The sequence below is a fragment of the Periophthalmus magnuspinnatus genome, chromosome 17 (genome assembly GCF_009829125.3).
Source record: "Periophthalmus magnuspinnatus isolate fPerMag1 chromosome 17, fPerMag1.2.pri, whole genome shotgun sequence".
Classification (NCBI taxonomy): Eukaryota; Metazoa; Chordata; class Actinopteri; order Gobiiformes; family Gobiidae; genus Periophthalmus; species Periophthalmus magnuspinnatus.
In genome coordinates this window covers 12,637,609-12,664,881 of record NC_047142.1, presented here as the reverse complement: position 1 = coordinate 12,664,881, position 27,273 = coordinate 12,637,609, and the positions used below count along the sequence as shown (strand labels likewise).

At 42.0% G+C, this 27,273-nt stretch overlaps 1 protein-coding gene across 4 annotated transcripts in view; it reads left to right on the top strand.

Annotated features, from left to right (window-relative positions):
* The window catches only part of efr3a (EFR3 homolog A (S. cerevisiae)), a 64,903-nt gene that overhangs the window by 26,788 nt on the left and 10,842 nt on the right, over window positions 1-27,273 (top strand). For all 4 annotated transcript variants that reach the window (XM_055228239.1, XM_033982670.2, XM_055228238.1 and 1 more), the window contains exons 6-17: window positions 1,556-1,677; window positions 3,856-4,005; window positions 6,813-6,959; window positions 12,969-13,047; window positions 13,725-13,860; window positions 16,981-17,151; window positions 18,992-19,106; window positions 20,919-20,970; window positions 21,282-21,454; window positions 21,847-21,922; window positions 22,662-22,823; window positions 23,962-24,093. In XM_055228239.1, the coding sequence (XP_055084214.1) occupies window positions 1,556-1,677; window positions 3,856-4,005; window positions 6,813-6,959; window positions 12,969-13,047; window positions 13,725-13,860; window positions 16,981-17,151; window positions 18,992-19,106; window positions 20,919-20,970; window positions 21,282-21,454; window positions 21,847-21,922; window positions 22,662-22,823; window positions 23,962-24,093 (1,515 nt within the window). The remainder of the gene's footprint in view (window positions 1-1,555; window positions 1,678-3,855; window positions 4,006-6,812; window positions 6,960-12,968; window positions 13,048-13,724; window positions 13,861-16,980; window positions 17,152-18,991; window positions 19,107-20,918; window positions 20,971-21,281; window positions 21,455-21,846; window positions 21,923-22,661; window positions 22,824-23,961; window positions 24,094-27,273) is intronic.

The following is a 27,273-nucleotide window of genomic DNA, read 5'->3' as shown; positions in this document are numbered from 1 at the left end:
CCTAAAATAGCAAGACCCAACAGCAAACTGACTAATCAGTACTGCTGTGTCCTGTTCCGTGCTGTGAGTCACGTCTGCACACCTCTACTCTCTGACTGAGCACCATAAAGCAAGCCTTATTTGAGTTATTGTTGTGGAGTCAAAGTACTCAACTAAAATACAACTCAAGTAAAGTAGATACTGGAAAGTGGAAAATGGTTCACCGTATATATATATATATATATATATATATATATATATATATATATATATATATATATATATATATATATATAAATAATATGTAACTTATTGTTGGTCAGGAGTACCATACAGACACAGTGAGAACATGCAAACTCAGCACATAAATGGGCCATACATACTTCTGGAATTGAACCTGGAACCTTCTTGTTATGAGACCCCACTGCCACTGTATTCAATAGTAATAAAACAAACGTCTCCATTTATGTCCTCAGAAATCTCGTTGAACTGTCCCCACCTGACCATCCTTTTGTCTGCATGAATTGCCCGGCTCTAATTGCCCAGATTCTGATAGTAGTCTATAATCAGCCAGTGCGGTCTATTGTAGGAGCCCAGGCGTTCAGTGCGGCGGTCAGCATGCTCAGGTGCAGATGTGTGAAATGCCCGGCGTGTAGTGAATGGAGCGGCTAAGCGCTGATGGGCTGAGAGGCTCTCAGGCCCCTCTCCACTATCGCTAAATTACAGGCTTCAGAGGCAGCCATTACTGAGAGCTCCGGCCCTTCAGTCCAGAGCACTACAGGGACACGGCCTGGGACCTCTGGGGCCGGGGCCGCTCTTACGTCCATGTGGCCAAATGATATTGTACACAACCAGGGTCAGAAAAGAATATCATCATTTAGATTTTGACAGCTATTGATCCTTTGGGCATACCAAACCATTCCCTGATGTGTTCAGACTTTGAGTTATACCCTCCCTAGAATGGCCCTGGTCACAGAAGCAAAGTAAAAATAACCTCAAAAATTGAGTGATTTGACACTTTCTACTTTATATCTTCACTTAAAGGCACAGTAACATTTTTACAGTCCTAAAACATGAAAAACATGAAGTTTATTTTAAACAGTGATTCTTATTCTTGACTTTCCTCACACATTCCAATTAAGTAATTAACTAAACAATAAGTGCTTGAATGACTTAGTAGTTATCTTGATTTGAGTGTATTATTCACGGCAATGAGATGTAGTTCGTCCTCCAATTTTATTTTCTTAATCTGTGATACATGTAGAATTTGGCAGGAAATGAAAAAAACAAAACAAATAGCAGACACAGGCACAGTATGTCTGTTTTAATGTGTGGCTCCTGCAGTCATGCAATGAATTATTCCTAATAAAAACTAATATAAATGGTTATTAATAATTTCCTGAACTTGTTGCCATTGTTTTACCAGTTTCTTCCTCCAAAGTCTTTTATTTACCGCAGTCTTTTGTTTGAATTCAATCAAGATTCAATCATTGCCACAGCACTAACTGGTCATCTTTGGTTTGGTCATTTTTTGGGTAATTTTTAAATGTCCTGTTTCTCCTTTAATTCTTTCCAGTTTGTGAAGTTTGCCAACATCGAGGAGGACACTCCGTCTTACCACAGACGCTACGACTTCTTTGTGTCCCAGTTCAGTGCCATGTGCCACTCCACCCACGAGGATCCCGAAACTCGCACCAGGTACACCCCCCACTGCCTGCTCAAAACATAACAGAACCCCAAACCTACACCAGGTATGCCCCTCCCACTGCCTGCTTAAAGGCAGTGGCCTTAACAGGACCCCAAACCAACAACAAATAGCCCTCCCATTGCCTGCCCAAAACACAACCATGAAACTTGCACCAAGTTGGCTTCCCACTGCATGCTTAAAACATAACAGGATCCCAAACCCACACCAGGCTCACCTCCCCTCCTCCTGCCTAATACCGGGCATACTGTAAAACCAATGCACAGTACCACACTGGCTTCGGGCTAGCGCGCATCCGGGTGCGTTGCAGTTGTCACAATCGGTGTAACAGGCAATATCCAAGTAATCTGCTCAAAGTACGACCGGAGTCTGACCAGCTGTTAGTGTAAACCCGGTGTAAAAAACAACCTCCCAATTTTTGTGCTACTGTCCTTAACCTTAGTCATGTGTTCTGGTATTAAATGTTCCTGTATCAGTGACTAACAAGCAGGTGAGGTATTCTGACAGTCCCTTAGAGATACATTTCATACACTGCTGTTCTCTTCTAATAGACAGTGATGGCCAACCTACTTTTTCATACAGAATTCAGTGAAGGGTTTCAAATCCATCACCTGTAATAAAACAAACGGCCGAGTGAAATAGTGGATACTTAGTGGATAATAGTAGAACTTGTGAGTTTTATAATACAGCCATATGACACCCTTATATTTCAGAGTCATTAGTCTGTTCTAAAAGGGCACACAGAGGAATGGGGCAGTGCAAAAAATATTGGTAACAGATTTACTAGCGAGTATGTGAGTATGTACCGATACCGTCCAATACTGATACTGTGCTCAATATATTGTCCCATCCCTAACAATCATGAGGCAGCCCTATACTTCTCCTCTTTCATCTCCTCCTTTCTCTCCGTCTATCTCCGTCACCACCTGTGCGTCTGTGGCCCTCAGATGATAACATGTTCCGCGGGCACATTGGGGGGTCCACAGCTTCTCCCTCCGGCTTCAGCCCAGCGCGGTACAGTCGTCTTTAAACACGTCTGTCCCGATCCATATTTAATGTGCTGCGTCCCCGCGGAGCCCGACGGGAGGTCTTACTCTGCACCAGCCAAGTGTGAAGCGAAGCACCGAAGAAATGGAGCGGGAAGCAGCACCGATCTCACCTGAGCGCGGCTGCGTTTAATGCGCTCTCCACGGGGTACTCTGGGGGCTCGGGGGGCTTAGACGTAACTCCATATGATCAGAAACACTGAGGACTCTTGTGTGCAGTGAGGCGAGCAGCACGAACAGCAACAAGTCATACCCCTCATTACACAAGCCCATTATACTGTAGAGCTCATCTGTGGCAGGCTCTGACTCATTGTAGCTTAAAGAGGAAAGGTTAGACTTCTATGGGGTATTAATGCTATAATGAAAATGCTATAATCACCAAAAACCAACATATTTACATGTTTAATTAGTTTCAGTTCAGTTTTTGACGCTCTGGCCCCCCCCTCCCTTTGCTCCCCGCATCACTCCCCCTGCAGAGCGCTATCTCAGCACAATCAGCCTGTGTCCCGTTAATGAAATTACTGCACATTGCATCATTTGCGAAGTTGTAGTGTATTTCTATTCTTATGGAACAATATACTTCAGCTTCGCAAATTTATGGAAAATTGCTGTGACGTAGGCTTGTGGGCGGAGCCTATGCTCAACATAAGGAGTGTTCTAAAAGGGCCCGGGAGAGATCACTTGATTGTTATTTTTTAATTAATAAGAGATTATATTTAGACTCACATTTTAATAAATTTTGACCCTTACAATAGTTTTTTTTTTTCTTTTTTTAATTTACAGATATTTTACATATTTTATACTTTTTGTGAAGCTCCTAATACAATTGAGATGCTAGAAAATTTTAATTTTTCCCCATCCTTTGTTATAGAAAATCTTATTGACAGTCCTTAAGAAAATCATTTTAATTTTAGTCTGATGTCCGCTAATCATTCAAGACATGTTATGCTGTGCTTCAGTCGTCCCATTATGGACTTTGGACATTCTGATGGCATTGTAATTTAAAGGGTCCATGGGATCCAGGTGAAGCTAAAGTGAGGTTTGTTTTTTTCCATTAAAAATTGTATGTTCTTATTTTTTTATTTACCAAAACCTGTGTGTGTGTTTGTGTGTGTGTGCGTGCAGGATCCGAGTGGCCGGGATCAAGGGTCTCCAGGGAGTGGTCCGAAAGACTGTTAATGACGAACTGCAGGCCATCATCTGGGAACCTCAACACATGGACAAACTCATCCCCTCGATGCTCTTCAACATGCAGGACAGCGAGGACATGGACAGGTGAGGGGGGGCATAACACATACAGGACAGAGAGGCTCAAAACAAACTGGAGTTGTATCATTATATAGATTTTAAGAACAAATACCAACCTAGATTACCACCTAATGATGTCAACAGGTGGGGCAAAGGTTAAAGACACAGGATTACTCAAATGTGTGCAAACAAAACATAACCACACACATGATTTTAATGAGGAAACAACCTTCTGGCAGAAAAGCTCGCAGTAGTGTGTGTGTGTAAAGGACTTTTAAGGCATAAAATGGTGACACTGCCTCATATCCTCTGCACAAACCCACTTAGCTGCACTGTTTTAATGTTATGTAAATCCCTGAGCCACTGAGCCGTCCATAACTATATCACTCAGGGATTCAGAGCCTCGAGTTCCATGTTAAGGGGACTCATTTTGGGGGAAAGTCTAGCTGTATTTTATTTTCTGATAAATATAACTATAACCTTGATTTTGTTTTTGAAATGCAGACTCTATCCCTATTGCACTTTTTAAATCGCACCAGGAGCATGTGAACTAGTACAAGAATCAAATCCTAAAGGAGCACTTTTAACTTTTTTGGTGCAGCATCCAGCACCGGGTTGTTTCCATGGATATGTTATTGTGTTATTGTGTTGCCTGGAATGTTCCACATTATTGTATCTGTTTTTATTTATCCATAATATTACTCAAAAATATCTTGAAAAACATGCATTGTGACTGTGAGCGGGGTTGCCTCTCTGCTGATCTGATCTATAGCTTGGTCTAGTTGTGTCACCTGCTGTTCTACATGGAAATGAATAAGTTTAATGCCTTTTATTGTGGAACAATTCAGGTCAAGGAATAACATCTCCATGGAAACAGGCAGGTTGTGCTACAACCAGAAAAAATATAGCACACCTTAAATAAAGTAAATACTGAACAGGCCTATATAACACTGAGAGATTCACTGTTTTTGAAAGAAATCGCCAAACTTATGAACTACAAACAAAATGAACCTTAGAATTTTTTTTTTAATTTGCCGTATTAATCTTATGGTTTAAAGTCCTTTCAGCTGACAACAATCACGTCTTTGAGGTTGAACAATGACACCACTTTCTGAAGCTATTGGGTGAAAGAAATTACTGTAGTTTTGCTGACAGAGAAGACACTGAACAGCTCCACCATAGAATTGTCACCTGTCTCTAGCTCAGTTTAAACTATAAGGATACTACAATGTTGTGATATCACGTGAACCCAACCTATTGCATGGTTTCAGATGACCAAAAAAAAAGTCGCCACCTGGATTTAACTAAGTAAATAGGTACGAGCCTGCTGCAGTTGGCCAAGATTCATCGGGCTCAAATTGTGAAAGAGCAGTTCAGGGAGCATGAAACATAATTTTCACACATGGATTGTCCAGCCCCTCTCAAGGAGTTGGGTACCAGAGCCCAAGCTGTGCGTGGAGGCGAGGCCGACTATATCTAGCCGGTACCTCTCAACCTCCTGCACGAGCTCAGGCTCCTTCCCCCCCAGTGAGGTGACATTCCACATCGCTACCGCCAGATGCTGTGTCTGTGGACCGATTTGTCGAGACACCCGTCTTCGACCACTGCCCAGTCCTCTTTGCACTTGACCCCTGTGAAAACCTCTGCGGTTGGTGAGCCCACGGGAGGGCGGACCCACGTCGTCCTTTCAGGCTGAGCCCGGCCCGGCCACCAGGCGCTCGCATTCGAGCCCCAACCCCAGGCCTGGCTCCAGGGTGGGGCTCCAGGGTGGGGCCCCGGCTGCGCCAAACCGGGCGATGTCATGGTCCTTGTTATTTTCCTCATCGTAGGGGTATAGGGAACTGCGCTTTGTCTGACCTGTTACCTAGGACCTGTTTGCCATGGGAGACCCTACCAGGGGCATAATGGCCCAGGCAACATAGCTCCTAGGATCATTCGGGTACGCAAACTCCCCCACTACAATAAGGTGGCAGTTCAAGGGGGAGTCAATGCAAGATCTTGGTGAAAAATTAATGCAACACTGGATGGAAATAAATCTTGTGACATTGCAGAAGCTTATCAAAACTATGCCACAGTGAATGTGTGCTGTAATCACAGCAAAAATAATTTAGTTAAAATGCAGACTTTTGTTGTCATACAGTGAGTTTGTGGGTCTTGTAGTTAAATGATCAGGTTCAACATTTGTGAATTTACCTTTTGGATATTTCATGACAAAGTACAATATAATCAGTTGGAGATACCGGTCCTTGCCCCCCATTTTTTATGACATCAACACAGATGAACTTGATTTCTATACTTATCTATAATTTAATTTCTAAAACAAGACACTGGCCCTTTAAACTCTCTTATCATCTTTCAGCCATATTAGAATATTATTACCTCCTCAAAAACATACCTGGAGTTGTGTTTTGTTTCATTCACACAGGTTTGAGTAGCCTTGGCTTGTCTACATCTCCAAAGCTCAAAATTTTGCCTTGTAATCTCATCAAGTGGTAGTTTTAAAGTTAACGACTAATTTTAGCCTCAACTGAACTGCTTCACTCAACAATACACAAGAAAAGTGTTATAGCTGTTGCCTTAAAAAACAAAAAAAAAGTAATGTTCAGTTGAGATTGCCTCAGAAAGTCTTATTATTACTTATTATTCAAGGAGTGTTTTCAGGTGAGAAAGGATCTCAGCTTAAATATGCAGGATTTATATAAAATATAAAATATATATATATGTATATGAAACAAAACACAGGGATGTTTCTGATAAGGAAACAATATTATAACATTATAACATAACAATTGGCATCATATAGTCCCTTTAAACTCCTGTGTGTGTGTTTCCAGGCCTGGCCACCCCTCATCCCCCTCGGCCCCGGCTGGAGGCCCTGAGCTGGACGAGAACCCTGCGGCCCTGGCTGAGAGCTGCTTCAGAGAGCTGCTGGGAAGGGCGGCCTATGGGAACATGAACAATGCTGTCCGGCCCGTCCTCGTGTGAGTATCAGCGTGTCATCAGCAGCATCTAGGCCTGTCACGATAACACATTCTGAAGGACAAAATATTGCTCAAATAAATATAGACGATAAATGATAATACTGAAACCAAACCATAAAGCAGAATCATCCACATAAACGTATTCTAAATGTACAAAATTCTTAAAATTATGAGCTGGAATAAATAAATGCAAGACTTAAGTGGTTAGTTGGTGTATATAATGATTCATAATTTGACCTACTACAGCTCATATCTTATAATATAGAAAAGTAAACAAAATGTTCCCATTAGAACAAAGAAAAAGCACTTTCAATAAATATTGACCCCAGAAATCATTATATTGAACAATAAGTCAACATAGTAATTATCGTGGCAAGACTAATCTGATCTAATCTAAACATGCACACAGTCACAGAGAATGGGCTGTTAGGGGCGAGGTGGCCATCTTGTTTTTCAATTTAATAAAGAGATGAACCAACTGCCAGTCTTGTTTGTTTGTGGTTATCCCTTTAGTCCTGGTTTAGTCCTGCTATGGTTCATATTAGTCCTGGTTTAGTCCTGCTATGGTTCATATTAGTCCTGGTTTAGTCCTCATTTAGGCCTGATGTGGTTTTCATGTTGTACTTGTTCAGTGCTCATTTAGTCCTTAGTCCATTTAGTCATGTTTTGCACCAACACCACATTAAATTTAGGACTAGATAGAGACCAGAACAAGTCTACATCAAATTGGGACCAAACATGTAGAAGTGTGAACACAACATTTAGGCCCAACCTTAGGCTTCTACCAAGCAAAACACACGTAGTAAACATAACTTTGTCTTAAGACTTGCACACCCCTTAATGCACCAGTATATGTGTGTGTACACTGTGTGCTCAGCCAGTCAGCTCTCTCCTATAATCTCCTGTCCTATGACAGAAAGAAAGGCGATATACAATACTCATAATTTCTTAACTGGATTATCATTGTTGTTTCTCAATAGCCTATTACAGTGCATTTGGTGTTGTGACTACCGGTACTTTAGATAGAGCATACAGTTTATATGGTCAGCATCCTTGAAAACACAATGAATGTAGTGCTGTGTGCAGTCTACCTCTCACTGCACCTAAGTAGTTGGTTTGTATCTATAATGAGTCATAGAAATTCATAATTCAACCTTGTACATCTCACATCTCTTACAGAAAAATAACCAAAATGTTGTCACTAGTACAAAGAAAAAGTACCTCTGATAAACTTTGACCCCCCAAAATCATTATATTGAACGATAAGTCGATATAGTAATTATCGTGACAAGCCTAATCTAATCTCAACATGCACACAGTCACGGGAAATGAGCTGTCTGGAGCAAGGTGGCCATCTTGTTTTTCAATTTAATAAAGATGTGAACCAACTGCCAGTCTTGTTTGGTTGTGGTCATCCCTTTAGTCCTAGTTTAGTCCTCTTTTTGTCCTGGTGTGGTTCTTATTTAGTCTTAGCCCTTAGTCAAATAGGACAACTTTATTTCTTATACTATTAATGCCAAATGAAAAAGTGAGACAAGAACAAAATGCATGGTGTTCTGTGCACGGGACAGTTACGTTATCTAAAGCCTACAGTTTAATACACATCGCATCACAAAGAATGCTCCAGTGTGAACAAGGCACGCTCGGACTATATGCAGGTTTAGTCTTGTTTTAGTCTTTCTTTAGTCCTCTTTCGGCTCTCATTTTGACTTAGTACGGATTCATTTTGGAGTAGTCCTGGTTTAGTCCTGTCTTAGTCCTGTCTTAGTCCTGTCTTAGTCCTGTCTTAGTCCTGTCTTAGTCCTGTCTTAGTCCTGCCTTTAGTCCTGCCTTTAGTCCTGCCTTTAGTCCTGCCTTTAGTCCTGCCTTTAGTCCTGCCTTTAGTCCTGCCTTTAGTCCTGCCTTTAGTCCTGCCTTTAGTCCTGCCTTTAGTCCTGCCTTTAGTCCTGCCTTTAGTCCTGCCTTAGTCCTGCCTTAGTCCTGCCTTAGTCCTGGCTTAGTCCTGGCTTAGTCCTGGCTTAGTCCTGGCTTAGTCCTGGCTTAGTCCTGGCTTAGTCCTGGCTTAGTCCTGGCTTAGTCCTGGCTTAGTCCTGGCTTAGTCCTGGCTTAGTCCTGGCTTAGTCCTGGCTTAGTCCTGGCTTAGTCCTGGCTTAGTCCTGGCTTAGTCCTGGCTTAGTCCTGGCTTAGTCCTGGCTTAGTCCTGGCTTAGTCCTGGTGGCATGATGAAGCCAAACCAGTAAATATTAAGTGTGGACAACTTCTACCTGTCCTGTAAAGTTACCACGCACATTAAACTACTAGCAACTACTTGAATGAGTGCTCTTATGTCCTCGCTGTAGCAGTAGCGTTCCATTGTCCTGTTGAGTTTACTCACTTTGACTTTGCCTGCGTGTCCTCTGTACCTCGGTAAACTCCAGCAGGGACAGCCTTCATTCTAATCCTGTTAATTGTGCTCGACTGTGTTTGTAATGGACCCATGGATCCTCTGGGGAGTGTGCCAGCCCAAAGACACTGGCACTGAATGCATTTAAAGCCCATCAACACTTCATAAAATCAAACTCCATCCTGTTAGCTCTTAACTTTAACCACTTGAACATGAAGTACATACTTTAAGATGAACAAAGTCACTTAAACGTTTCACATAGTAACATGAAGTAGTTTGAGTGTTGCCTAAACCAGGACTAAACTGTGTTTAAACTCGGTCTAAACTCGGTCTAAACTGGGTCTAAACTGGGTCTAAACTGAGTCTTAGCCAAATCTTGGCCAAGTCTACACACGGCCAAATACCACTTCTAAACCAGGTTTAAACCAGGTCTAAACCAGGTCTAAACCAGGTCTAAACCAGTTCTAAACCAGGTCTAAACCAGGTCTAAACCAGTTCTAAACCAGTTCTAAACCAGGTCTAAACCAGGTCTAAACCAGGTCTAAACCAGGTCTAATCCAGGTCTAATCCAGGTCTAATCCAGGTCTAATCCAGGTCTAATCCAGGTCTAAACCAGGTCTAAACCAGGTCTAAACCAGGTCTAAACCAGGTCTAAACCAGGTCTAATCCAGGTCTAATCCAGGTCTAATCCAGGTCTAATCCAGGTCTAAACCAGGTCTAAACCAGGTCTAAACCAGGTCTAAACCAGGTCTAAACCAGGTCTAAACCAGGTCTAAACCAGGTCTAAACCAGGTCTAAACCAGGTCTAATCCAGGTCTAATCCAGGTCTAAACCAGGTCTAAACCAGGTCTAAACCAGGTCTAAACCAGGTCTGACATGCATCAGCGCTAACAAAACATTCTATAATTTGGATTGTGAAAAGTCCTCAAAATGTCACCTGCTGACATTCCTGAGTAGGTGCCCAGCGCAGATGGAGTGGTGCTATATAAATGTGAGCGTTTAATAGCTTTGAGTAGATGACAGCTCTACACTTGATCTCAGAAGTGAGACCTTATGAGGGTCTGACTCAGAGTGCATAATGGCCTCGGTGTGTAATGTGACAGTCCACCTACAGTTCTTAGCCAAAAGGACTCTTCACCCTAACCACCCAGACCCCAGTGTGCTGTGTGAGTAGAGCAGCAGCACCTCCCTCTGGACACCTGCTCACACAACTGCCGCATCACACTGGCAAAAACAGTATAATATTTATTTGTACATTTCATATTAACTACTGCTGCACAATATGATAAAAAGATGCAATATTCGATAACTTGGTTTTGTTATTGTAATGATCTTGTTGTGATATTTTATTAGAGTTTTGGGACAATGAGTTCTGTTAACAACAAAAAATTTAGCAGAAAAAACAGCAGCAGAGACATGACCAAGACCACACCAAGTCTACTTAATAATTTACATTGTTGAAAAATAGAGAACTTTTGTTGATGTGATTATATTTATATTTCTGAATGTAGACTCCTTGGTTTGGTTCCTCTCTTGGTCTAGAGTCTCTGGTTTTGTCCTTGTCTCAGTGTAGACTCCCTGGTTTGGTTCCTCTCTCTGGATGTGAAGTTCCTGGTTTGGTTCCTGTTTCATGTAGATGCCCTGGTTTGGTTCCTCTGGATGTAGACTTCCTGGTTTGTTTCCTGTCTCAGGATGTAGACTCCTTGGTTTGTTCCTGTCTCTGGATGTAGACTTCCTGGTTTGGCTCCTCTGGATGTACACTTCCTGGTTTGGCTCCTCTGGATGTAGACTTCCTGGTTTGTTTCCTGTCTCTGGATGTAGACTTCTTGGTTTGGTCCCTGTCTCAGGATGTAGACTCCTTGGTTTGGTCCCTGTCTCTGGATGTAGACTTCCTGGTTTGGTTCCTCTGGATGTAGACTTCCTGGTTTGGTTCCTCTGGATGTAGACTTCTTGGTTTGGTCCCTGTCTCTGGATGTAGACTTCCTGGTTTGGTTCCTCTGGATGTAGACTTCCTGGTTTTTTTCCTCCTGATGTAGACTTCCTGGTTTGTTTCCTGTCTCTGGATGTAGACTTCTTGGTTTGGTTCCTGTCTCTGGATGTAGGCTTCCTGGTTTGTTTCCTGTCTCTGGATGTAGGCTTCCTGGTTTGTTTCCTGTCTCTGGATGTAGACTTCTTGGTTTGGTCCCTGTCTCTGGATGTAGACTTCCTGGTTTGGCTCCTCTGGATGTAGACTTCTTGGTTTATTTCCTGTCTCTGGATGTAGACTTCCTGGTTTGGCTCCTCTGGATGTAGACTTCTTGGTTTATTTCCTGTCTCTGGATGTAGACTTCTTGGTTTGTTTCCTGTCTCTGGATGTACACTTCCTGGTTTGGCTCCTCTTGATGTAGACTTCTTGGTTTGTTTCCTGTCTCTGGATGTAGACTTCTTGGTTTGGTTCCTGTCTCTGGATGTAGGCTTCCTGGTTTGTTTCTTGTCTCTGGATGTAGGCTTCCTGGTTTGTTTCCTGTCTCTGGATGTAGACGTCTTGGTTTGGTCCCTGTCTCTGGATGTAGACTTCCTGGTTTGGCTCCTCTGGATGTAGACTTCTTGGTTTATTTCCTGTCTCTGGATGTAGACTTCCTGGTTTGGCTCCTCTGGATGTAGACTTCTTGGTTTATTTCCTGTCTCTGGATGTAGACTTCTTGGTTTGTTTCCTGTCTCTGGATGTACACTTCCTGGTTTGGCTCCTCTTGATGTAGACTTCTTGGTTTGTTTCCTGTCTCTGGATGTAGACTTCTTGGTTTGGTTCCTGTCTCTGGATGTAGACTTCTTGATTTGGTTCCTGTCTCGTGGAGATGGGTGCTGCTGCAGATAAAGGCATTCTAAGGCAGGTCTAAAAATAGAGTGTGGGGTTAACAGGAGATCAGGCTGTGACGCTACTAGCAGCAGAGCCTCACATAATGAGGGAGAGAAGGATGGATGTGTGAGGGAAGATGTCTTCGATGGGGCAGTGGGGGTGGTGAAGAGGAGATCGAGAGGCTGAGGAAACTGAAGTCCAGATGAAGGGAGAGAACTTGAAACTGTTCTAATATCAGGAGGAAAGAGAGGGACAGAGAATGAATAGTCTGGCTAGTGATTGGTTAAAAGGCAAAGGTATCAGACTATGATTGGCTGACAGTGATACAGGTGACAGGGAGGAGGAAATACAATCTTCCATAAATCAATTAATCAACTCCGATCACTTATCTACCCCCTTAAGTCTAGGGTCCTTTTATTTTTAGAGAACAAACATTTGAAGTGACTAGACCTTTCACAATAACTAATTTTGAAGTATGATATATTGCTGGCGAAAAATATAGATGATAAAAGATTAATATTGAATGCCATTACGCCACTGACACAGTAGTGAGATATAATAAATAAATGAAACACTTAATGAGTCATAGAAGTTTTTATTCAACCCTCTACAGCTCAAATCTTACCATAGTGCAGAAAAACGACAAAAGGTTCCCCACCAGTACAAAGAAAAAGTCCCTCCAAAAATAACTGTTCCACCTATAATGTTTTGAAGCCGAGAAGTGCCACAACAGACATAACAGTGCCCCATGTTGAATAAAAAATGTAATAATTATTGTTTTGTGTTTCAGGCACTTGGACAACCATCACCTGTGGGACCCCAATGAGTTTGCGGTGTCCTGCTTCAGGATCATCATGTACTCCATACAGGTACTACATCATATCCCTCCATACCAGTACTACATCATGTACTGCATACAGGTACTGTTATGTATTTCATACAGCTAATGCTCTATGTACTCCATACAAGTACTATCATGTACTCCATACATCATGTACTGAATTATGTACTCCATACAAGTTCTATCATGTCCTCCATACAAGTAATACATAATGTACTGCATTATGCACCACACCATGTAATCAGTACAAGATCTGTGTCCAAACTAAACTCATTGTATTCGATAATGCCTTAACAATGTTTGATCATGTCTGATCCTAGAAGATAAGTAGGTTGAGTCTTGTTTTTATTGTAATGGGAGACTGCTGGGGAAAAAAAACAGGTGCCACAGTGATTCCAGCTCAGACTAGTGCATACTGCCGTTGAGCCCTTGGGCAAGACACTTCATCCACCTCGTCTCCAAGGCGTGTTTACAGTATCTAATATATGTCTCTACCAAAAAAAAAAAAGTTCTGTCCTGACCCAGAGCAGAAAAACAAAAATTCACATTGTGCAACTAATTTGATTTCACCAGCATCCAAGTCCTACGTGGCTCAGTAGTTGGAGTCTCACCTCATTACGAGAATCTCTCAGCTTAGATTTTCAGAACATGTAAGGCGAGTTTCTAACGACAGTTGTGGTGTTTCTGTCCCGTGTTTGTGTGTAGGCCCAGCACTCGCACCATGTGATCCAGCAGGTCCTGAGCCACCTGGATACCCACCAGAAGGACACGGCCCGGGTCAGAGCCGGCATCGTGCAGGTGCTGCTGGAGACTGTGGCCATCGCTGCCAAGGGCTCTGTGGGTCAGTCTCAACACTCACTGTACACTGCTCTACTTTGTACTACTATGTATGAAGTAGAGCACACTTTACCAGCCTTTACCAGTATGATCCATCCTATGTCTAAATAAATAGCACTAACACTTGTTTTTGGAGGGGCTCAGTTTAATCACAATAAAGACCTGATTTTCTATCCTCTTCTAGTCCTGATTTAGTCCGGGTCTGGTTCTGGTTTAGACACATTTTTTCATGTGGTATGTGTGGTACCTTGAACAGATGGATTTTTTTTTTTTTTTTTAAGAACACATGATGCATTCTTGTGGCTTTAATTCTCTTGCTTTTTGGCAAATTAGGTTTAAGTATTTCACATTTTCTAACTTAAAATAATAATAATAATAATGATCTGTATTTGGCAAATATATTTTAATTTAATATACATCTATTTTGTCTACTAGTCAGCTGTGTGAAAATAAAAACTTAAGAGACCAAACCAACACCAAATAAGGGAACTTGTGAATAGAATCTACCTTTTTGTCCATTTTATTATGAAAAAAGTGACTTCCTATAAAATTACAAGCATTATATTGTTGAGATAAACTTATTTTCTTGCAATACCAGTTATTCTGTCAGCCAATATTATGATATCGATATTCCTGTGACATATTACTGTGTATCCTTACGCCTCACAACAGTATAATCTTGTGTCAGATCTGAACACGCTCTTGAACAGTTGAAGTTGCATGTTTTGTCACTCTATCTGTTCACAATTGCCTGTTTTATAATGAGGTTTTTCCTTCCTTCCCAGCGCCATGTTTAATGCCGCTCGCTCCTCCAATGTTTGTGTCTCGGAGGAGTGCTAATGAAGTGAACAGCCTCAACACCTTTTAATGACAAGTTAAAAATAAGAATTAATTTGCAGATAAGCAGGCACTCCAGTTCAGATGGAGTGTGAGGGAGGGCTGTCTGAGGCAACCCTCTCGGGGCAGCAGCGGCTTGGTGGTTCAGGGGTTGCCCACGAACCGAAAGATTCGCGGTTTGATTCCAGGTTTAACTGTAGTGTAATATTGTCATTGGGCAAGACACGTCCCCACATTGCCAAAAAGTAGTGAAAATCAGATACTAATCGATGCGAAAACTAGTATCAAAATGAAATACTCATTTGCGCAGGTAACGATACTAAAAAAAGTTGCATTCACATGACAGAAATGAACCTGAATAGCTTGGTAGCCTGGTACAAGACCACATATACCTGGATGACTGAGGGATTACACAGATATAAGGCCACATGGTAATATAAAAGAAACACATTCATGCACATTCTACTGTCTAAATAAAGAGTGTTATAATTACAAGGTGTGACTGTGTGTGGGGATGGCACAGATTAGCAGACATATTTGTTCAGTCTGCCCCAGGACATGTGTCAGCGCTGTAACGTGACTAATGTGTCAATGGGCTGCATGAAATTGTGTCTTGAAAAATGGTGCACTCTTTAACTTTTCTAGTGGGGAATCTAGGTCACCTGCTTGCGCCCATGGAGGTATTACAGTTCCTGAAATGTTCCACGATATGGCATTAAAGTTATCCGGCATGTCTTTGTTCTATTACAATGTTTTTTATTGTTCAAAAATGAATTAAAGTGGGTCTAAACAACTAAACTCCCACAAGCACGTTTGAAATAGAGCTGCTAAACTGGGCAGTAGCTGGAGGACTGAAGGGGAGAGTGAGGGGCTAGGGGTGGGATCTGCACATATGAGAAACAGTGTGATTGGTCTAACAGGTATCCAGATGCCACCCCTGCAGCCGGGTGTTTGTAATCAGAAGCACATGGCTGTAATCAGGGAAGTCATGTGTGATGTCATCAACTACTGGGAATCGCAGTGGCCACAGAAGGCAGCACAAACTTGTATATAGATGTTTTTGACCAGAAAGATGCAAATGTATCTAGACCTAACAGTTGATGATGCTATTTAAACGGAATGTACAGTTTAATAGCAAAAAGGTGGATTTAGTGTTTAGTTCCACAAGATAGATTCTTACTGTGAGCAGGGTTGCCTCTCCACAGATCTGATCTGTAACGTGGTCTTGTGGCATCATACTCTGTTTAATGCCATACTGTGGGATATTCAAGGCCACATCTTCATGGAGAAAACCAGGTCGCACACCCTCAACCTGAAAAAGTTACACAGTGCACCTTTAAATAACTTACAACTACGCAGTGTTTTTCTTTATAGATTGGAGCAAGCTGTCCCTCTAATTTCTTTTTTTCTCATCATTTGGCAAAAGTAGATTTATAATCAAATTTTAATGAGACTCACTTGGCAGTTATGTGTGTTCAATTACAGGTGTTTTTACTGCTAAAAGTACTTGGTCCTGCTTATCCTCATAGATAAGTTTAAGGCCATACTCTGTAACATTCTCAACAAAGCAATAATCTCCATGGAGACAAACACGTGGCAGACTCGTCCCCAGATAAGATACATATTACAAACAAAACGTGGCCCCCATAACAGCATCTTTCCTAGGCCTTCCCCCCCCACAAAGCTTAAAACAACCCTGTGTCCTTGAATAGGCATGAACCTGGGCTCCTCCAAGAAAAGCGACACTTACACCTTTGAGGCGGAGAGCGTGACCCCTCCAAACCTGTGGCTGGGTATGGTCCAAGTGTGGAGTAGTACAGAGGACCTGTGTGGTAGAAGTGTGTGGAGCTCCTGGGGGCCCTTCATTTACATTAGTATCCTATCACAGTTTGTCTTTCTGCTTTGCCCTGAATGTCATTTAAAGGGTTAACTTTAAAGCTCCTATATTCTGCCAGAAATGTAAATTCTGAGGGAGCAAGGGGCGGGGTCTAGAGGATTAAAGGGGAGAGTTATGGGGTGGAGGGCTATGGTGTAGAGGACTAAAGGGGAGAGTAAGAGGATGGGGCCTGGAGGACTAAAGGGGAGAGCGAGGAGTGGAGGGGTTTGGAGAAGTAAAGGAGAGAATGCAGAATATAGGACCTTTAATGCTCCAATTGCCACCTTGAGTTAAAGGGTTCAGTCATGATGTTATAGCCTAGTGACGTGTGCTCCGTGGTGCCATAGTCCTTTAGCCCTGTCCCTGTACACTCCAGTGTCCAGGCTCTAGCTCTGTCTCTCTCTGCTTCAGGCCCCACAGTGCTGGAGGTCTTTAACACCCTCCTGAAGCACCTACGCCTCAGTGTGGACTTTGAGCTGGGAGGAGACTCTAGGAGGAACTCTGCCATCAGCATGTCATCAGGACAGAGAGGCAAAGAGAGCGAAGAGCGCTACGTGCAGAACGCCATCATCCAGACCATAGGTGAGCCCACTGCCTCAAAACAGAACTGTTTCAAGAGAATGTGAAATGTTTATGTAAAATGATCTGAACATGTTTACCTTGTATCTGGGGACATTATTTTTACTCATAACAATTATGAAGATCATTTATTATAAAAACATTGGACATGTATCAATCAGCAAGCAGTCTCTCATTTGGTGTGCCAGTTTCAATGTTGAAATCCAGTTGGTCAGACTTTCTCTGATCTGAATGGTCACTACCTGAACCCCAGCACCTGCAGCCAATCATATCAGTGCTAGTGCAGCCTCTGCAGCTCAAGGAGTGAAGGAGTGAACTTCTTCTGAGTTTAATCTTTATCTAAAAAGTAGTGATGGGCAAAGTGAGGCGTTATGAAACAGCAAAGTATTTGAACCAAATGCGCTGAGGCTTCGAAGCACCGTTCAAAATACTTCTCAACAGTGGCATTTAGCGTTTTTTTCTATAAAATGCACAAACCTTCAAACAACACCCTATGGAATGTGATTGCCAGTAAAACAGTATTGTTTGTATCACATTTGTGTGTGTGTTATATGCGTTTGGTGTTTCGAGAATAAATACCATATTTGCTGGACAATAAGTCGCACTTTTTTTTCATAGTTTGGCTGGAGGTGCGACTTATTTGTGAAATTATTCAAGTATATAATTTTACATCTTCGTTACTGTCACACTGACAACCTTGTGAAGGCACTCCAGGCTTTTACCAGTATGACACCAACCCGGGAGCGACGCTTCATCGACTTTCGGAGCAGGCGGAGTTGTTCAGAAGCGACACCAAGGATGAAGAATTCAGTGGATTTAGGGATTTGGAGGGAGATCAAGAGTAAACTTGTTAGCTTGTTTTTTATGCTTCAGTTATCTGATTCACTGTTAATATCTTACGTTAACAAACCAGACACTCATTCAGTTTGTTATCTATGTGTCACATTAGCGTGCTGTACTGATATTCTGCCTGTTGTTCTCTATTTTATTGTTATTATTATAACTTGCCTTTAAAGAGAAAATGTCTGTCCTTGGTCTTGGGTTTTGTAAACTAAATTTCCCCAAAAAATGCGACTTATAGTCCAGTGCGACTTATATGTTTTTTCTTCATTATTATTCATTTTTTCACTAATGGGACTTATATTCCGGAGCGATGTATAGTCTGGAAAATATGGTAGATAGAATATATATAATATTAATATAAAACAAGGAAATGTTTTACTTTTAAGATTTTAGTTTTTTTTTTTTTTTTACTCCTGTGGAGAAGATTTATGCTGGCACAAGGAGATGATGCACGCTGCATGGGCCCGACACCGGCTGGTGCTCCTCCCCAGTACCTTTGCTTTGTGAGCCCAGTGCACTAGATGACGCCACAGTGACGTTGTGGCATCTTATTACCATTTCATTTTGCACAGTGAGGGGTTCACAGTTTGAGGCACAAACAGATTCCAAAAATACATCACTATCATTAAACTGTACTCCTGTTTTTACTAACCTTCAACATGGGACAGATGCACAAACCTCTATATCATTAAACTTCAGGTTTGCGACAAAAGCCCCAAGTGAAACACGGTGAAACAACAGCGCTTCATGAACCATTTAGGTCACATGAAAAAACAAGTCACATGACAGGCTCTTTGAATCGTGCGTCGAAGCACTGCTTCAAGCTGCATGTGCTTCAGGTCTTTGAAACAGTGCTGAAGCGCCCGCCATCATACTAAAAAGTAATTGATTAGTAATTGCCTGGCCAACCCCATTCAGATGAGTTTGATTGACAGGCAGATCAACCAATCTGATAAAGACACAGTCAGACAATGACATACATTACCTGTGTATGTCGTAGGCTTCTTCGGGGGGAACCTGCCGGACTACCAGAGAGCCGAGGTGATGATGTTCATCATGGGAAAGGTGCCTGTGTACGGGACGCCCTGCCACACCTTGGACACAGTCAAGATCGGGTCAGTGCTCCCTCTCTCCTCACCCCCTCGCCTGGTCTCAGCCCTCTTCCCCCTCTCCTCACCCCCTCCCTGTGTCTCCCCTCTCCTCACACAACCCCTCGCTCCCTTGTACATTAGCATGTACTCTTGTTATTCTTCTCTTCATGATTGAAAATACTTTACTTAAAATGTGTACCAATTACAGGAGTAAAAATAATTCTGTAAAGTCCTGAGTAGAATCTGTGTATCTGAACCACATCTCTGGCTCTTGTTCATGGGTGGTTGTGTGTCTGAGAGGGGAGTGTCTCCTGCAGTGCTCCTAGCAGCAGTTCCCCTCTTCCAGGCTGCTGCCATCGGATTATGAGCTCCTCTCCGGAGGCTCCAGGATTACTGCGAGTGCATGCAGTTATTTTATTATTTCTTATTTTTGGAGCCAAGCTCATGGTTGTTAGGGCAACAGTGAAGGTTGAAGTGAGGACACAGTGAGGGGCTCTGTGCTGAGTCTGAACTGATTTGAAGGAATCACTGTTATTCTGCCTAACCCGCCATGTTCTGCACCTTAGTGGATGGAGCTGCATGGCACAGTGTGGCATAGAATTTATCTGTCTCCATGGAGATAAGCAGGTTGCAGACCTTCCAGACAGTTCACCTTTAAGTCCTTATTTAGTCTGGGGTTTAGACCTAGTTTAGTAATAGTTTGGACCTGGTTTAGTTCTGGTTTAGTTTGGCCTGTCACCGAATTTTGAAGTGCGATATACGTACTGCTGAAGTAAATGTAGGCGATAAATGATAATATTTGAAACCAAACCATAAATCAGAATTATCCCCAAAAATATTTCTAATTGTACAGTGTGTGTATATATATATATATATATATATGTATATATGTATATGTATATATATATTTATATTTGAGCTGCAATAAACAGCTGAATGACACGTTTAAGTAATTAGTTTGTATTTATAATGAAGTCATAATTCAACCTTCCACAGCTCAAATCTCATCATGCAAAATAACCCAAAATGTCTCACTAGCACAAAGAGAAGAAGAAAACACACAATATATATTCACCTCCAAAAATGATTGTTCTATTTATAATTTGTTGAACGATAGGTTGATATAGTAATTATTATGACAGATCTAGGTTTCATTGCCACTGATGTCGTCTTGCCTCTCAGACCTGTGTTGGATTGTATCATGTAAATTCATGTGTCTCTCATCTGAAAGTGCTCCTCTTTGTTTCTAAAGTCTATTCACCTGGTCCAAACACTACTACTGCCCAGATACGCTGTCAGTGCAGCTTCATTCCTATAGACATGTGCCTGCAGCGCCATCTGCTGTCTGGATTAAGTGAGATTAGTGAGTGAAGGTTATTATTCCGCTACACCTCATAATCCATGGAGCTTCTGGTTTAACAAATCTTATATTTATCTTATGTTTAAATTGCCAGTCACTATGGCAACAGTCCTAATTATTTATCCTTCTGAAACACTTGGATGGATAGAGTCCTCTTTTCATTGAGAATTAGAGTTCAGCTTCATTCAATTTTGGATTACAAATTCAACCTTATGCTGAAGTTGTAATCCAATGTGAATTTTCAGTTTTTCACCAGTGGTCTGAAGGTTTATGGTTTGAATCTCACCATTAACATCACCAAAGTTGGCAAGAGAACTCATCCTTGGGACACTTAACTCGCCTTACCCCCTCTGTGTGTGTGTGTACCCTGGTGGTTGAGTGTGTGTGTAAATGGCATGAGTGTTTCCTTGATTTAAAGCGTTTTGGCCATTTCTAACTAATTTCCAGCATTTAAATCGTGTGTGTTTGTGTTGCAGACATCAGGGCACCAAGCGTATCCAGACGATGCTGCTCAGCTCTCTCATCATGGTCAGTGCTTTTTCCTCTCATTATTTCATTATGTATTTGATAACTACGTCAGCCTTTATTTTTTACTTGTGTGTGCTGGTGTGTTGGTGCTCACACGCATCATTGGGACTTATTATTACTTATTGGGGCCAAAAAAACATAAGTCCTTTATTATTAGATCAACACCATGCAGGATAATTCAGATATGTGTTAAAATAAATTGGAACTTAAAGGGAAGTAGTGACTATGCTTATGGTTAGGACAACTCTCCAGGAAATTAACGAAATGTCCCCAAAGTGTATGTAAACCCAGCATGTTTGTTTGTGCGTTAGGTAACATCTGGGTTCAAGTCCAAGTCCATGTCTGCTGCCCTGCCCTCCACCTTCCTGGACCCCCTCTTCTCCATCTCTCTCATGGAGGACAGCGAGCTCCGGCAACTGGTGCTGGAGATCCTGCACAACATCATCGATCGCCATGACAACCGCGCCAAGCTCCGAGGCATCAGGTCTACACATATACACGCTCTACTTAAAGTCACTTTTTGGGCGGAGGGTTACCTGCTTGTCTCCATAGAGGTGTTATTGTTGAGCAGAGAGTGTTCTAAATATTTCTATCTTGTGTTACTGGTGTTTTTGGATTACCTGGAGACATTCTAGGGAAAGCAGTGATACCTCCATTGAAACAAACAGATTGAGGACCCTTGAACAGTAAAGTTACATAATGCACCTTTAAAGTGATGTCCTTAGTAACTATCTGAAGTCATTTCTGAGTGGAATTGTGGAAGCGATATGCCCCTTTTGGCAGAGAAATGTGTGAGTTAAGGTATTTTGGTTAAATCTAATTGGGTGAAGGAAGGGTTTAAAAAAAAAAGATTGAACTTTTACTTTTTTTGCTCAGAATAATCCCCAATGTGGCTGCTCTAAAAATCAAGCGAGAGAAGATTTCCAAGCAGGATGTGGCCTTTATGAAAAAGGTACATGTTTGTTTGTTTTTTTCTTTGTGAACAGACTCCATCTAAAAATACGTTGGTTGGCTAATTGATTTACCCCATGTCTCAGGGTTGTCCTTCAATGGTAGAAGGATCTTGTACATAATATACATCTAATATAAAAGAAAATCCCATGAATACAAGTATATTCCATTTGAAAAGGACCATCAACAAATTCTACTTTCTAAAAATATTCAGTTATCCTTTATGTCGCTCACTCTGTAGAGTTGCTTAAAATGAAACTAAATACGATTCTGCTAGCACAGTTTAGACCAATTATTTAGAATTGTACATTTAATATGTCCTTTTTATCACACCTTAAATTATGGTTCCATTTCATCCCTACAGACCCCAGAGGGTGGTGCTGAAAGCTCTGAATGATTCCTTTTATGCATCTGGGATTCATAGAAATGTAGTTAGTCATTGTTCATTGTCTGTGTAATCCCTCAGTTCTCCAGGTATGATCCATTGTAAAAGAAAAATCTAAATCTGTCAAATGGACAAAATGTTGTTTGAGTGAAGGCGTTTCACTGCTCTAGATGCCGCGCCACAAACAGCTTCTTCAGTGCTAGTCAGATTACTGGTGGACACTGCCTTGTATGTGCTTGAAGGAAGAATATAACTAGACAACTTTGATTGTCTATTATCTTGTGATTGAAGTAGTTTGTATTTTCATGTTGATTTATTTGTGCATTGTAACATCCTGTGTTTGTGTTGTGTTCAGCACGGGCAGCAGCTGTACCGGCACATCTACCTGGGCTGTAAGGAGGAGGACAACACTCACAAAAACTTTGAGCTGCTCTTCACCACACTGGCTGTTCTGACCATCGAGCTGGCTAACGAGGAGGTGGTCATTGACCTGATCCGACTGGCCCTGGCTCTCCAGGTGGGCCCTGCACCCCTACACGCAGCATTGACAAAACATGTTCACAGAGAGAAAGATTGGGGTGGTAATATATGATGTTTGAAACAGCACTGGCTTCTAGATTTGCTCTCCTGTTGTGCCAAATTCACATTATCAGTTTGGAGTATTTGTCTGAGTGTTCTGCCTTTTACTCATCACTTTCACTGAGAGTGTTCCCAGATTTATAATGTGCAGAACTAGATTTACCCAGAACATCTTCTGCTCAATAAGCTTGTAGGATTTGGCGGCGTAACATCCTGCTATACACTAGTGTGATGTGCAGCTATCCATCACAGCTATGAGCTTCAAAAGCTGAAAAATGTTCTTATCTTTTTGGCCTGAGTTCTCCAAGCTCATTATCTCTGTGTGTGAATTTTCTGAAGTCTGATTTAGTCCATGAAAAGGCCATCGTCATAGAAACCAGGTGAGGACAAGCGTCTGAGCCTCCCTCTTTGACTGCAGGAATGCATTTAGTGATTTTCTCCCTGCTTGGTATTGTCTACCCCCTTTGGGCTCACTGAGAGTATGGTGTTTTTTTAAATGCCTTTCCAAGCAACAACATGAGTAGAGTGATGTTGCTGAAGTATAGGGCTGCGTATTCCGATTTTGTTTTGTTTTTTTTAAGTATTAGTCATCTGCTTTATGATTCTGATTTTATCTAGACTTAAACTATAAAACATAGTAATACATTCTATAAACCACTTTAATTCTGAAAAAAGTTGTATAGTTGTGTTATATTGGTCCAGTCATCTTAAAGGAACTGTATGTAACCTGCGCAGTTGCAGTTTTAAAAAGGGGCTACAGTCACATCTGAACCTGCATTGCCAGTGCCTTAACTTACAGATAGGAGGCACATATAAGTTTTTCTCATTCTCAGTACATGGACAGGCCTCATGTGAAAGCTCAGAACCTCCAGAATTCACTCCCTGAGCTGCAGAGGCTGCACTAGCACTGATTCATGACTCGCTGCAGCTGCTGAGGTTTAGGTAGTGACCATTCAGATCAGAGAGAGGCGTTTTAGATACAGTTCAAGATTGTGAAGCTATTTCCCAGTGCAGGTCAGTGGTGAGTCCAGTCAGCAGGTCAGTCTTCTCTGACAGATCTTTGGTATCTTCTACAGGAGATGGCTGCTCTGAACGAGGAGAACCTGCCCATGTGGCCGCGCTGTGGCATCATGGCACTGGTGGGGGCATACCTCAACTTCCTGAGTCAGATGATCGCAAACTCCGCCTTCTGTCAGCACATCAGCAAGGTGCCCCTCACACACACACACACACACACACACACACACACACCCCCACACACACACACACCCCGACACCCACACACCCCCATTCAGCTCACCTGAGTTTCATGTTACCTGGGTTAAACCTGACTGGCCTCTCCCTCTCTCTGAAGGAGCACCAGAGACAGAGAGAAGGAAACGGAGAGAAAGAGAGAAGGAGACAGAAAGAAACAGGAAGAGAGAGGGAGAGACAACAAGACAGAGAGCGAAAGAGAGAGAGAGGAGAAGGAGACAGAGAGAAGGAGAAAGATAGAGAGAAAGAGACAGAGAGAGAGAGAGAGAAAGAGAGAAGGAGACAGAGAGACAGAAAGAGAGAGGGAGAGACAACATGACAGAGAGTGAAAGAGAGAGAGAGGAGAAGGAGATGGAGACAGAGAGAAGGAGAAAGATAGAGAGAAAGAGACAGAGAGAGAAAGGAGACAAAGAGACAGAAAGAGAGAGAGAAAGAGAGAAGGAGACAGAAAGAGAGAGGCAGAGACAACATGACAGAGAGTGAAAGAGAGGAGATGGAGACAGAGAGAAGGAGAAAGATAGAGAGAAAGAGACAGAGAGAGAAAGGAGACAAAGAGACAGAAAGAGAGAGGGAGAGACAACAAGATAGAGACAGAAAGAGAGAAAGGAGAGGGAGATAGAGGCAGAGAGAAGGAGAAAGATAGAGAGAAAGACAGAGAGAGAAAAGGAGACAAAGAGACAGAAAGAGAGAGAGCAACAGAGAGAGACAGGGAGAGAGGAGGAGAAGAAGACAGAGAGAGAAAGAGAGAGAGAAGGAGACAGAGAGAGAGAGACAGAAAGGGAGAGAGAGAAGGAGAGAGACAGAAAGAAAGAGAGAGGGGGATGAGACAGAGAGAAGGAGAGAGAGAGAGAAAGAGACAGGGAAGGAGATAGAGAGAAAAGGAGACAGAGAGACAGAAAGAGACAGACAGAGAGAGGGGAGAAGGAGAGAGAGAAGGAGAAAGTGATATTAGATAACACTGGAGAAAGAAAGAGAGGAAGAGAGAGAGAGGAAGAGAGAGAGGGAAGAAGAGAGGCGAGAGAGGAGAAAGTGATATTAGATAACACTGGAGAAAGAGAGAGAGAGGGTGAGGAAAAGAGAGAAGGAGAGAGAGAGAGAGAGAGAGAGAGGAAGACAGAGAGTGAAGAAGAGAGGGGAGAGAGAAGGAGAAAGTGACATTAGATAACACTGGAGAGAGAGGAAGAAAAGGAGACTGAGGGAGAGAGAGAGGAAAAGAGAGTGAGCCAAAATTCAGGTCTTGCGAAAAATTTATTTTTTTATGTGGTGCATCATTGGTCATAAAAAAATGGCTCGACAGCGCCCCCTGCAAAAGTCAAAATACATTGCTTCAATGGGAGACGTCGTCAACTTTACCGTAGAGCCACGAAATTCGGTACACGCATTCTTCAAGTGATGCCAAACAAAAAATATTATTATGGCCACGCCCCCTGACAAACCGGAAGTCGGCCATCTTGGATTGAAAATTCCAAAATGCAAAGTCAGCGTTTTCGCTGACGTCGCATTTTAATCAACTCCTCTGAAGGTGCTTCACCTGCAGGGCTGAAAATCACTGTACATCATCTAGACAAGTGGGGCATCAAAAGTTATCCAATTCATGATGATGCCTATCACGGTTTCCGTGCGGCGAAGCTGCAAATTTCCATCGAAATTTTAGCTATTTTCAAATTACAAAATTTGCTCCCATTAGCGCATGCAAAGTCCGATTTTGGTCAAATTCGAATCAGTTGTAAAACTTTACTGCCTAATTCTAATGTTTGTGAAAGAAATAAATTTGGCGCGACAGCGCCCCCTACAGAACATCTAATATATTTGTATGGAGGGCCGAAAATTTTGTTTTCCCAAATGTTATCAAATTTGACACAAAATTCCATTGGGTCATCCCAATCAATAAAGTCAATCACAACCATGTGTTTTTTTGTTCCGTGTTGCCATGGCGATCTGCCAAACTGCCAATGTTATCCTAATGGGAAACCTTCCAATTTTTCCCATTCATGGGAAAAATATTAGTTTCATGGAATAATTTGAAATTTGGCACCATGACTCGACATGTCATCCTGATGAAAAAAGTCAATAGGACCCATGCAATTTGTTTCACTGGGTTGCCATGGCGATGCGCGAAGGCACCCATGTTATCCTAATGGGAAAATTTCAAAATTTTCATGCATTTCAAAGTCTTATAACGACTTATTACTGTCAACGACGAACGTAAAATTTGGCACAGTGATTCTTCAGGTCAACCCTGTCAAAAAAGTCTGGGGGCCAAGTTTGTGTTTTGCACGGTGTTGCCATGGCGATGCCTGGAAAACCCATGTTTTTGCATTTTGTGCATCAGCACTTCCAATGTGTTTTGACTTGTTTGGTGACAAGTGCAGCCCGAAGTCGCAATAATAAAGGGACAAGTGGCACGTTAGCGCCACCCACAGGGAGTGCTAGGTCGACCGAGTGCGAAGCACGGCCCGTGAGGGCCGTTCGATGCCGCTTGCGGCTTTAATTATTTATCATTATTTTTTGTTCTCCTGTGTATATGCCCATCAGGGGTGTAACCTGTACAGCAGATGAGATTAATATTTGAATCAAAAATTTTATCCTAAATAAATAAATAAATAAATAAAGACTATAACCAATAGATTAGACTTTTATACATGTTTAAAGCCGTCTGGGATTGGCCGGCTCAGGTTAAATACAGATTGTGAGGTACATAATGAAGAAAACACATCTTCACATTTCAGGATCAGGACTAAACCAGAACTAAACCTGCACTGGGATTATGTCATGATGCAGATTCAGTGAGTTTCAGGTTTAGTCCCAGTTCATTTCAGATGTTTTGTTTTTATCTTGTTGATGTTTTAAATGACTTTCAAACCAGGAACCAACCAGGACAAGACGGAGAAACTCTTATCTTCTTTACCATTTAGATCAGGGGTGTACTTTTTATAGCAAATTTGAGTAATCCTACCAATATAACCTAAATATCATCACATTGCATTGTCACACAGACCTAATATTATATTTCAAGCCTTATTTAAAGTATGAAGTCAAAACTGTTGCTGTCGCCTTCTGTGTCAAATATTTTTTAAGATATGGGCCTCAGTGAAGACTTTGTGCCCTGCTTCATAAGATCTCAATATCAGCTA